General features: G+C 41.7%; 1 protein-coding gene across 1 annotated transcript in view; it reads right to left on the bottom strand.

The window, feature by feature from the left end:
* VWA8 (von Willebrand factor A domain containing 8) overlaps positions 1-13,619 on the bottom strand; it is a 486,197-nt gene that overhangs the window by 368,200 nt on the left and 104,378 nt on the right. Inside the window, exon 7 of the mRNA XM_040341313.1 lies at positions 3,766-3,930. Within this exon, the coding sequence (XP_040197247.1) occupies positions 3,766-3,930 (165 nt within the window). The remainder of the gene's footprint in view (positions 1-3,765; positions 3,931-13,619) is intronic.

Below are 13,619 nucleotides of genomic sequence, written 5' to 3'. Positions count from 1 at the left end.
GCACCTTCACTTACCTGATCCAACGCTGCAGGACTCTGCATAACAGACAGTCCAATCTTCACCCATCACGGAGAGCAGCGTCTATAGACCTTCAGGGACCGGGGTCCATGGACAGGAACACCACACCCCTGGACCCATATCGCACCCTGTCAGTAAACTTTTGGTATTAGGAAATTGACCAAAGTACTGAATAACCAGGATCCAGCTCTCAAAGAGAAGCATTACAGGCCAAACCCCGTTCTTCTTAACCGGGGCCCGGGTACCGTCCACTTTGGCTCAGAAGCACTTTGGACGGATCCGGATTTCATGGAGGCTTTTTACATCCAATATGGATCCCTCCAGTGGAGCTCCTTGGAGCACATGTTCAATCGTGACCAACACCTTAGACACTGGCAAAAAACTGAGGCACTCCCGGTATGGGAGGGGTTATATAGGGGAGGGAACTTCTTGCCTTAAGGGCGTGCCAGTGTCCACACCTGAAGGTACTCTCTATAACCCACATAGTAATTACTATGCTTCTCTGTGTCCCGTGATGTACGATAAAGAAATAAAATTTTTCATAGACTCGACATGCCTCTCAGAAAATAGTTTGGGGTGTCTACTTTCCGAATAAAATGGTGGGTGTTACATTTTTTTTTTTCACACAGTATTTGCGCAGCGATTTTTCAAACACATTTTTTGGGGAAAAAATACACTTTTTTATTTTAAAGCACTAAAACACACTATATTGCCCAAATTATTGATGAAATAAAAAAGATGATCTTAGGCCGAGTACATGGATGCCAAACACGACATACTTTAAAATTGCGCACAAACGCGCAGTGGCGACAAACTACATACATTTTTAAAAGCCTTTACAGGTTACCACATTAGATTTACAGAGGAGGTCTACTGCTAAAAGGACTTCCCTCGATCTGCCCTTCTCGGTGATACCTCACATGCATGGTACAATTGTTGTTTACATATGACTCCAGACCGACGCTTGCGTTCGCCTTTGCGCAAGAGCAGGGGGGGACAGGGATGCTTTTTTTTTTATTTAGCTTTTTTTATTTCATTTGTCAACTGTTCCTTCCATTTTATTTATTTTTTACCATTTTTATTGTTATCTCAGGGAATGTAAATATCCCTTATGATAGCAATAGTTAGTGACAGGTACTCTTTTTTGAAAAAAATGGGGCTGTTTATATCCGGGGGGGGGGGACATTCCCTCCCACTGAATGTAAAAGCAGTCTAGAGGCTAATTAGCCGCTAGGACTGCTTTTACATGAAAGCCGACCGCTGGTTGAAAAGAATGATACCAAGATGATACCTAAACCCGCAGGCATCATTCTGGTATAACCATTCAAAGTCCAGCAACATACCAGTACGTTGATGGTTCTTGTTGGACATGTATTGTAATCTTTTTTTGTCATGCAGCCTGTTGGCTGAACGAAAAAAAAGATTGACCATTAGAATACCTCCCTTCATCCACCCACTTCTAATGATGGGCATACATGCACCATTTATATATGCCGAAGCATGGGGGCATCCTCCCGCAAAAAAGTTATGCCGCGTACACGCGGTCAGGCTTTTCCACGGGCAAGCCTCCGTTGGAATTTCGACCGTATGTACGCGGCATAAAAAGTTATGGCACATACACACGGTCAGACTTTTCCACAGGAAAGCCTCCGTAGGAATGTCAACCATATGTACGCGGCATTAGGAGCAAAATCGATCCTCCGCCCCTAATGCTCCCATGCTGCTAGCGATCGCAGGGATCAGGCCTGTCTCTGCGAACGCTGCAGTTATGTGTGTTGTGTTTTGTAAGTGACAGTGATCGATCGATACTGCACTTGGGTGGGTTGGGCTGGGCTGGGTGGAGGGGCAAAACGCAGGTGCTAGCGGGTATCTGGGCTGATTCCGCTAACAATGTGTTTTTGGGTACCCTAAACTGCTGGGTACGCTAGTATAGATCTGATCAGATCAGGTATCGATCCGTTCAGATACTATACCACTAAGGGGGGTGTATGCTTTGCGCGTGGGTGTAAGCGTTACTGGAACTAACCTAACGCTGCCTGGGGCGACGCAGACCCTGACTGACGCTAAAATTTAATTGATATCACCCGCCGGGCGATCAGTGGGTTATTGGGTTATACGGTGATCACTGGTGAAAGGGTTAACTCTAGGGGCAATCAGGGGTTAAAACCTTTATTTAGAAGATTTATGGGGGTACCTAACGCTATAAAAACCTGGTGGCGAACCTCAAAAAATAACTAGCTACCTAGCGGCACCAGCGACACTAATACAGCGATCAGAAAACCGATAGCTTAGTGACGCTGGAAATAGGGGGTGAAAGGGTTAACTAGGGGGGTGATCAAGGGGTTAAACCTTTATTGGGGGGGGGTAGGGGGCTACCCTGAACCTAAAGGGGCCTAAGACTAACTGCCCTGCAACTTTTAACTGTCACAACTGACACTTAATGCAGTGATCAATAAATAAATAAATCGGGGGGTGACTGGGGGGTTAAGTGTGCCTATGTGTCACTGGTGTCAGTGATCTGTTGGTGCAATTTACTTCTGATGTCTTCTCTCCTCTCGCCGGACGAAAAGACAGACAGGAGTAGGGATGACATCACTTCCTCTGCCTGTGTTTACATTACACAGGCAGAGGAAGCCCATCGGCAGAAGGGGATTGGCTGGGAGCGATCACGAGGGGGTGGCCAGAAACGAACAGCTGCCCCCTCATCCCGGATCGCTCCCACAGCAAACCGGACCGCCGCAAGTACCGGGGGGGGGTCCCGACCCACGTCTAGGCAGGCATGATGTGCATGTCAGTGCCATTCTGCTGACGTATATCTACTTGCGGCGGTCGTTAAGTGGTTAAGGTAACAATGCTTTGTCAGATGATCACACTCAAATGGAAGTGATCATCAGAGGAGGAACTTGCTAAATCTATTAAGAAAGGAGATACAACTTTTTTTTTTTTTTTAAGTACACCTGGGGAAAAATAAATCCAATGAGAGAGTCAACATTGGAGGTACAGTGGTGGCCAGCACTACAGAGGAAAACATTTTAAGGGTACTTATTTCAGAAGATTGCAAAATGAGAAAACAGTGTGACCAGGCAGTGGGGAAAGCAAATTGAATTCTAGGATGCATTACTAAAGGAGTCACCAGCAGAAGGAAGGGGGTTTGGATTCCCCCTATATAGATCTTTAGTGAGTCCTCATTTAGAACATGGTGTCCAGGTCTGGAGACCTCACTGATAAAATAGAACAAGTCCAGAAACAGGTAACCAAAATAGTGAAAGGTCTGGGGAATAAAACATGTTGAGAGCAACATCAGGAGCTTAATATGTACAGTTGTCATGTACTAGGTGTGGCCAGAACTGTGTGGCTAGCAACAGAGGAAAACCAAACACATATAGGTGAAAATATAATGATTAATTTAGATAAGTGAATAATATAAATACAACCACCTCCAATATGACACAGTGCAAAAAAACAACCAACAGACAGAGACCCACAAATAACAACAGACAGATATGTACAATAAATGGGAAATGCCAGAATCATAAACAATAGCCAGGCCAGGCTCAGTTTGAAAGGCAAGTCTTTCATAATCTTCTAGTATTCTGTACACACTAGCACATAATGGCACAAACCATTAAAAAAATTGTAGAGTTTACTACCGCTTTAAGAACACATACACTGGAGTTTGCACTGCAAACCCTGCTAGAATTGAGGTAACAAATCCAAAAGTGTGAATGCAATAAACAGATGTCTTACCTTAAAAGGCAAATAATAAATATCTCTCGCTTGAAATCTAGATCGCAGCGGTGGGTCAAGAGGATTGCCAGTGTACTTGGGCACTGGTAGCCCTAAAGCAATTACTCGAAAATCTTCACTAACACGTACAATCTTCCACGCATCCAGCTCATCCTTACTGTGTTCCTGAAAATAAAAGTAAAAGTAAATTAATCAATAATTAGCAATAATTTACCTCAATACATAAATAAAACAACAATGGGAAGAAGAAAGATCATTTACAAAATTCCAGTATTATTTGAAAGCAAGACTAGTTTTTGAAGATGATTTTCTGTTACATTTTCTAACATGTGCCCTATCAGATTATGGCACAATTGCAGCATTACAATACAATCCTGAAAACCTTCAGGTGAAGTGTGGTAACCAATCTACTAGTATTATTGCAAAGTGGTAATAAATGCTTCAATACTTACTTTTTAGCATGTTACTTTGAATTTGTTGCAGAAACGCAAAGATAATGTGCCTTTAAAATAGGCTGAGATTTTCATGTACAACCCCAATTATAAAAAAAGATGGGGTGCTGTGTATAATCTACATAAAACAGAATGCAATGATTTGCAAATCTTGTAAACCCATATTTTAAACTGAGGAAATGCACCATTCTAAGAAGAAAAAAAAAGTAATTTTGAAATTGATGGCAGCAACACGTCTCAAAAAAGTTGGGAAAGGGCAACAAAAAGGTGTCAAAATAAATGGTACTAAAAAGGAAGAACTGAAAAAACATTTGGCAACTTACCAGGTGAATTGGCAACAGGTCAGTAGCATGATAAATAGCATCATATGCCCCGCACACACGATCACTTTTTCTCATGAAAGAAAAATAAGTTTTTCATCATGAAAAAAAACGAAGTTTTTCCAACTTTATCATAAAAAACGATGTTGCCCACACACCATCGTTTTGGAAAAATGATGAACAAAGCGTGGTGACGTACAACACGTACGACGGAACTCGAAAGGGGAAGTTCTATTCGCCTTTGGGCTGCTTTTAGCTGATTCCTTGTTAGCAAAAGACGATTCGCGCTTTTTTGTCTGTTACAGCGTGATGAATGTTCTTACTCCATTCTGAACGGTAGTTTTACCAGAATGAGCGCTCCCGTCTCATAACTTGCTTCTGAGCATGCGTGGGTTTAAAACATCGTTTTAGCCCACATACGATCATTTTTTACAACACAAAAAACGACATTTTCAAAAACGACATAAAAAATTGAAGCATGTTCGAATTTTTTTTTGTCGTTTTTCAGAAGACGGAAAACGATGTGAAGCCCACACACGATCATTTTAAATGACGTTTTTAAAAATGTCATTTTATTTCATGCCAAAAAAACGACCGTGTGTACGTGGCATTAGAGAGTCAGTGTGCCTCAGAAGTAAAGATAGACAGAGGTGCACAAATCTGTGAAAAGCTGTGTCTAAAAATTGTCAATTTCAGAATAATATTCCTCAACATAAAATTGCAGAATTTAAATATATCATCATCTACAGTACATAATATTGTCAAAAGATTCTGAGAATCTGGAGAAATATCTGTGCGCAAGGGAAAATTTCGAATGTGATCTTTAGGCATGACTGCCCGTGAACACAGTTCAGTGTGCCATCCAAAATTGCAAGGTAAAGCTCTACCATGCAAAGACAAATCCACATCTGAGCATGATCCAAAAATGCTGCCATCTTCTCTGGACTAATTTAAAATGGCCTTCAAAGTGGAAAACTGTTCTGTGGTCATGCAAATCGAAATTTGGCATCCTTTTTGACAACCATGGGCACCACAACCTCTGGAGTGAAGAGGAGAGGACATTCCAGCTTATCAGCATTCAGTTCAAAAGCCTGCATTTCTGTTGGTATGGGGGGTGCATTGGTGTGTATGGAATGGGCAGCTTGCACATCTGTCAAAGCACCATCAATACTGAAAGATATATCCAGGTTTTAGAGCGATATATGCTCCCATCCAGACATTTCAGGGAAGGCCTTGCATATTTCAGAAGGACAATGTTAAACCGCATACTGCACCAACACAACAGCATTTAGAATACTACTGTATATCAGGCAAGAATGGGACATTCCTCTCTCCAGCAACTGGTCTCCTCAGTTCCCAGATGTTTACCGAGTGTTGCTAAAAGAAGAGGAAATGCCACACCATGGTAAACATGGCCTTGTCCCAACTATTTTGAGACTTATTGCTGCCATTGAGTTTTAATGTACGGTATATTTTACACAACTTTTTTGGAATTGGGGTTTAAATAAGATCCTTATGTCATATTGTTGTCACAGCCCCTCACAGGTATCGAAACCCAAAGTATTTTATTGTCCAGTTCATTCCCCTGGCAATTCATTGCCTCTGATACTGGTATGGGAGGTAGATTACAGTTCCTGAAGGGTTGCATTATGCAACATACATTCACTCTGGAAAATGTATAATTACCGATGTTGATCAGCTTTCATTCCTGGACTCCCAGCTAACAAGACTGGAAGGATTCACAGAGGGGACACTTGTGCCAGGAGGTGACTTCAACCCCACTCTGGATCCATTCAAGGACACAACAGGCAGTTTCTCTCTCAGACGTCCAGAGCTGCTAGAAGTCCCCTCAAGAAATCTTTTCACATGCACCAACTCTTCATGGTCTGATGCATACAATCAATTTTCTCTGTCGCAGGTACCAAAGTGCATATAACTACAGATATCACTGCAATCTTACAGTCTTATTTTACAGACCGGTACAACTTAAACCCACAAATTCTGGATTCTCTACCAGCCTGTAAACTAGATGATATAATTTTTTACCTGACAGCTGCAGCCCTGCCTACCCTTACTACGGAAGAGCAGGAATCCTTAGCCAAATCCATCACTTCGGAGGAATTGATTTTTGCCCCATCTTGAACCCAGAGTGGTAAAGCCCCCAGGCCCAATGCCTTCGGGTGCCCTATTAAAAGTTATTTTTACCATAGCTCTTTCCCTTTTTCTTAGGCCTCGTACACACGACCGGACATGTCCGCGGAAACTGGTCCGCGGACCAGTTTCAGAGGACAGATCCGATAGTGTGTACAGGCTAGCGGACAGATATCCAGCGGACAAAAGTTTCTGAGCATGCTAAGAAACTTGTCTGCTGGAGAGCTGTCCGTCGGACATGTCCGCTGGTTAGTACGTCTAACCAGCGGACCGAAATCCCGCGCATGCGTCGAATTGATTCGACGCATGCGTGGAAGCATTGAACTCGCGCGATAGAGAACGTCTGTGTCGTCTACGTCACCACGTTCTCTGTCCGCGGGGATTTCGGTTTGATGGTGTGTACAGCCATCAGACCGAAATCTCCGAGCGGACATGTCCGATGAAAACGGTCCGCGGACCCTTTTCATCGGACATGTCTTGTGGTGTGTACGAGGCCTTAGAGTCGTTTAGTGCTATCTTGAAGGGCCACACCATACCCCTGGATGTGACTAAGGCACAAATCTCTGTAATTCCGAAACCAGATAAGGACCCCCTACTCTGTGCTAGTTACAGGACAATTTTTTTACTACTTAAAAAAATTTAAAACAAATTAAGCTAACCAGCTTAACCCCATCCTTCAACCGATTATTTCCCCTGATCAAGTAAGCTTTATCCCTACTAGGGAAGCAAGGGATAAATTATTAAAAATTAATAAAAAAATTATAAAATATAATTCCTAGAGCTAAAAGCACACCCTCCTTTCTACTTCTGTTGTCTACAGATGCAGAAAAAGCTTTCGATCGTGTTGACTGGTCCTTAATGCAAAGTGTATTCTTATGTATAGGGCCTTTATGTGTCTATGGATCAAGGCAGTATACTCTTCACCCTCAAATCAATACAGACTAAGCCACTTTCAATATTTGTAATGGTAACTATTAAGATTTTGTACCTGAGCATATACAGGTACATGGCAATAGAGCCCATGGTTGCCATCTAAATGTTGCCACTTATGTGGATGACCTGCTTTTCTACATTACAAATCCTATTATTTCACTACCATCCCTTTTGCGGGAATTGCAGAAATGTGGATCTTCATCAAATCTCAAGGTTAACATTACGAAAATCTGAGACCATAAATGTATCCATAACAGAATCTATGCTAGGAAACTTACGCCCCAATTGTCCTTTTTGACGAGATCACTAACCTCTGAATACCGTGATACATACCTACTGGCTGATCTTACTATGATATGCAGATTAAACTTCCTTCTGATTTTACAGGATTGTCACCTATACCATTGTCAGATCTCCCATGGGCTGGACAGAAAGTTAAGACTTTACAACAGAAACACCCATTAATTGGTCCCACACTACCTGAAATTAGTAGATACTTCACTTTGACCAACCGCCAGAGATTCCCATCATCTCTGACCTCTGGGCAGACAGATAAAACCTTTTCAAATATGGACAGAAAAAGGTTTCCTCAGGGCATGGGACTTCCTTACCCACGCCACATGGTGTAACCTCTCATCCCTTTCTGCAATGCTTGCGGTGGGGGTCAACTCCAATTGTCTCATTCCATACACTCACCTCCCATACCATGACAATTTGTTAGCTATCTTGCGCCCTCTGACCTGCATATCTACGGGCCTAAAGGCATTGCACATTGTGCTTCCTGTATTGAGGTTTAATGAGTGCTTGCCACCTGGGAGACCCTGGATTCATTCAGAAATAGATGCGTGATGTGTGCGTCACATTTTCAGGAAATCAGAATGATAGATTTATAGTCTTTGCTTATAAGGCCTCAATCTGCATTAAATATCTAGAGATTTTTTACAAGATCATGACCAGATGGTACAGAACATCAGCAACTTTGGCCAAACATTTCCCAAAACAGGTTGCGGTGTGCTGGCTCTGCGGTACACACATCAGTACCTTCTTACATATATTCTGGAAATGCCCTGCCCTGCAGTCCTTCTGGTGACCCGTTCTAAAGATCATACAACAAACTGGCTTTTCCCTATCCGGCAATTTGGTTGCAGTACTCCGCCATGTAACCCCTACATCTAGAAAGCAATAAAAGAATTCCATGTGAAAACAGTTATTAAATGCTGCAAAAGCTTGTATCCGCAGCGCACGGACCAAAAGCTGTGTATCTATTTAGACATGGAGCCATGGTTTGGCCCCGCCCCTCTCTTTCCTGATTGGATGAGTTTGATGGACAGCAGCGGGAACCAATGGTGCCGCCGCTGTGTCTCAGTCAATCAGGAGGGAGAGTCCCGGACGGCGATTCACTCGTGGACATCACTGGATAGAGATGGGGCTCAGGTAAGTATTGGGGGGGGGGCTGCTGCTCTACCTTTACAACCACTTTAAGATGCTATAACGTACTGTCTAATGACCTTGTCATTTCTAACTGCATATTATAAAACATTGTTAATGTTAACTCTGTTGACTCTACAGTAAGGGAATTCTGTGATGTAACCCTTCTATAAACAAAGAACCTCTGAATTTTTCTGCTCTAGAGACACAACTGGTAAAATTCTGAAGTTATAGACAAAATACCACGTCTGGCAGTTGTCAATAGAATAGGTGTGGCCACTGGGTGATTTTCACTCTACTCCTACTCCAGAGAGTTATACAATTTTGGACTGCCCCTTCAGGATCTGTGCCAGTGACAACAGTCACAAGGACAAAGTCTAGAGTAAATCTTGCCATTAATTTTAATAGTAATAAATTGTTTGATTTTTATTTTTCCACTTTTAGTTATTTCACATGGGTTTATATTGGCATTGATGTGAAATTACTATAAAATAACATTGAAATATTCTTAAATGCTATAGACCTACTAGAAAACCCTCTCTTACCCTCAACAAAAATAGTAATAAAATTGAAAATAATTTCTTCGTCAGGCAGACAGTAACCTGGGATCTGACACATATAAATCTTGCTGAGTATCCCAAAGGATCATCTGCCGCACAGTGCAGATTCACTTAATGCAGGGGTTGACAAATTTGCTTGGAATCTAGGAGCCAGGTAAAAAAGTTAGGAGCCAGAAAACGCGCCCCGTCCCGACGAGCTTGCGCGCAGAAGCGAACACATACGTGAGCAGCGCCCGCATATGTAAACGGTGTTCAAACCACACGTGAGGTATCGCTGCGATTGGTAGAGCGAGAGCAATAATTCTAGCCCTAGACCTCCTCTGTAACTCAAAACATGCAACCTGTAGATTTTTTTTAAACGTCGCCTATGAAGATTTTAAAGGGTAAAAGTTTGTCGGCATTCCACGAGCGGACGCAATTTTGAAGCGTGACATGTTGGGTATGAATTTACTCGGAGTAACATTATCTTTCATAATATAAAAAAAAATGGGGATAACTTTACTGGTGTCTTATTTTTTAATGAAAAAAAGTGTAATTTTTTCACAAAAAAAGTGCGCTTGTAAGACCACTGCGCAAATACGGCGTGACAGAAAGTATTGCAACGATCGCCCTTTTATTCTCTAGGGTGTTAGGATAAAAAATATATATAATGTTTGGGGGTTCTAATTAGAGGGAAGAAGATGGCAGTGAAAATAGTGAAAAACAACATTAGAATTGCTGTTTAACTTGTAATGTTTAACTTGTAATACCAACGGCCACCACCAGATGGCGCCAGCTCACATCTGGTGGTAATAACATGTAATACCAACGGCTCACCACCAGATGGCCCCAGCTCAAAAAAAATAAAAAAAATAAATGTTTTTTTTTTTTTTTTGCCCCCTTCCAATTCAAGTCGCCAGGACCCTATTTCTAGTCGCCATGGCGACCTGGCGCCCGGGATTTGTCGAGCCCTGACTTAATGAACACGACTTTCCTAGTAAAATGACTTAAGCCAATACAGATGTATTAAAGTTACACTATAAAAATTCACTGGAAGATTTGCTTTGATTTAAAATAAAATACAAAATTGCAGTTTGAAAGAGTGAAAGAAATTTGATGACAACAGTAGCATCAACAACTTTCCTTCACACAGCGCTGTGACTACTTTGTTCCCTTATCTGAACTGCACACCTTTTTTTAAATTGCATCCTGCCTGTCATATACAGGTACAGTGCTTGTCTGCCATTCCTGTATCGAAGATGCTCTAAAAATAAACCCGTTGAGCAATGGGTTCAAATAGCTTCTCTTTAGTAGAATTCAAGTAGTTCTATATTTAATTAGCATTAGGAACTTATCTCCATTATAGGAGCATTCGTTTTCGCTACCATTTCAGTGACAGGAAATGTTAATCGTCGAGCTACATGACAGCTGTCATCACTGTTGTTTTCTCATTAGGCCTTATGCACACTGCTGTTTTTGTGGGTTTTGGCATTTTTTTTTTCTAACCCTGAACCCCCCTCAATGTGATCCTATGTGTCTATGCACACATACAGCATACAGTTAAATAGCAGGGGAGTTCAGAGGATGTTTTCTAAACGCCCTAAAATCGCATTCAGGAGAGGAAATTCGAACTACAAAACAATGCGATGCAAAACGTGCCTAAACGCTAGGCGCATTTAACACTTTAGTGTTTATCTATTTCAATGGTTAGAAAAAACAGAAAATTATGGCTAATGATATAGAACACCCAGACAGCAAAAGCTGCTAAACTCGCCTAAACTGGTTTGAAAAAGCGCAGCTCAGGTGAGTTTTTAATGCAGATTTTTTCCTGTCAGGAGAAACAGCGTTTAGAATAAACCAGTGTGCATGAGGCTTTACAGTAGAGCTAGATTTTGAGGCTGCAGATCCTGCTATAACTATGACTTTTGATAGTAGCAAACTAACAAATCTAACTAGAAAATGCATTTCCTGCAGAAATGTGTGGGAATGCTGAACAGCTGAATTGCTAAGCCCACACCAAAGCCATTCACCATAACCACTACACTATCTTTAGGACATACAAGCAGTGTTCCTTCAGTACTTATAAAGCCTCTCTTTGATCATTAATCCCCACACCTAATGATTTTGAGAACCCTTCAAACAAGCCTTAATAAATCCACAACAGTACATGCCATCGAAACAGCGACTTCACCGCTAGAGACACACGGCCTTTGTGAACGTATCGGTATACAATTGATGTTGAAAAACTTAAAAATGTGGGCATGTCAGCGATTTAAAAAATACGTTTGTGCGTTTCGCTGAAAAATCTGAAGAATTTTATTCAGGACAGTCAATGGAAGAAAGTGTAGAACTCAGCCAAAAGTAAAAGGCGCATCACAAAACTGAGCACAAAAATACCTACAATTTGATGTATAAATTGTGTATGACAAGTAGATCTTGTGGGCGTGAGAGCAGTTTATAGAGAAGGAACAAATTAAATTGTTTTAAAGCTCTGTGCTGTAGCGATGACATCATCCACTTGGCCCCATAGACACTCTGTTTAATCGATAACATTTCCTGAAAAGATCACTAAACTTAACCGCTTCCTGACCGCCGCATGTAGATATACGTCGGCAGAGCGGCACGTACAGGCACATTGGCGTACCTGTACGTCCCTGCCTTTTCGCGGGTCGGGGGTCCGATCGGGACCCCCCCCCCCCTCTACATGCGGCGGTCGGATTCCCTTGGGGAGCGATCCGGGACGACGGCGCGGCTATTCGTTAATAGCCCCTTCCGTCGCGATCGCTCCCCGGAGCTGAAGAACGGGGAGAGCCGTATGTAAACACGGCTTACCCGTGCTTCACTGTGGCGCTGCATCGATCGAGTCATCCCTTTTATAGGGAGACTCGATCGATGACGTCAGTCCTACAGCCACACCCCCCTACAGTTGTAAACACACACTAGGTGAACACTAAATCCTACAGCGCCCCCTGTGTTTAACTCCCAAACTGCAACTGTCATTTTCACAATAAACAATGCAATTTAAATGCATTTTTTGCTGTGAAAATGACAATGGTCCCAAAAATGTGTCAAAATTGTCCGAAGTGTCCGCCATAATGTCGCAGTCACGAAAAAAATCGCTGATCGCCGCCATTAGTAGTAAAAAAATAAAATTAATAAAAATGCAATAAAACTATCCCCTATTTTGTAAACGCTATAAATTTTGCGCAAACCAATCGATAAACGCTTATTGCGATTTTTTTTACCAAAAATAGGTGAAAAAATATGTATCGGCCTAAACTGAGGAAAAAAAAAAATTATATATGTTTTTGGGGGATATTTATTATAGCAAAAAGTAAAAAACATTGCATTTTTTTCAAAATTGTCGCTCTATTTTTGTTTATAGCGCAAAAAATAAAAACCGCAGAGGTGATCAAATACCACCAAAAGAAAGCTCTATTTGTGGGGAAAAAAGGACGCCAATTTAGTTTGGGAGCCACGTCGCACGACCGCGCAATTGTCTGTTAAAGCGACGCAGTGCCGAATTGTAAAAACCCCTTGGGTCATGTAGCAGCATATTGGTCCGGTCCTTAAGTGGTTAAACAGGTTTTTCACAAAAACTGTAAAAGATATCAAACTGAAAAGATATAGCCGGATAGCTGAATATTTTGACGTTTGTTTGGTGTCTGTAGCTGAAAGTATGAAGTAGCTATAACTTTTGGTAGCGGAGAAGATTTTAAGGATTTGAAGCATGCTCTCATTAACTTCAATGTTAAAAAAAGTGTGTTTTAAAGCTTAATATTTAAAAAAATATAAATAGTAGAAAAAAAGTCCCATCGTTAGCTGAAAGAGCTGAACACTTTAAAAGTTGAATGGTCTTAATAGCTGAAAGTATGCAGAAGTTACGCAGAGCCAAAAAACGTATGGAATAATAAAATTAAGAACTAGAAAATGCATTTCCTGCAGGAGTGTCAGGATAACACATAGCTCCTTTCTCTATCTGCAAAGTAGAGAGTGTCCTGACTTGCCTGCTCACCCCTCCCCCCTCAAGA

This window comes from Rana temporaria, chromosome 2 (genome assembly GCF_905171775.1).
Source record: "Rana temporaria chromosome 2, aRanTem1.1, whole genome shotgun sequence".
Classification (NCBI taxonomy): Eukaryota; Metazoa; Chordata; class Amphibia; order Anura; family Ranidae; genus Rana; species Rana temporaria.
Note: the sequence above shows the minus strand (reverse complement) of the source record. Positions and strands in the feature narration are given on the sequence as shown.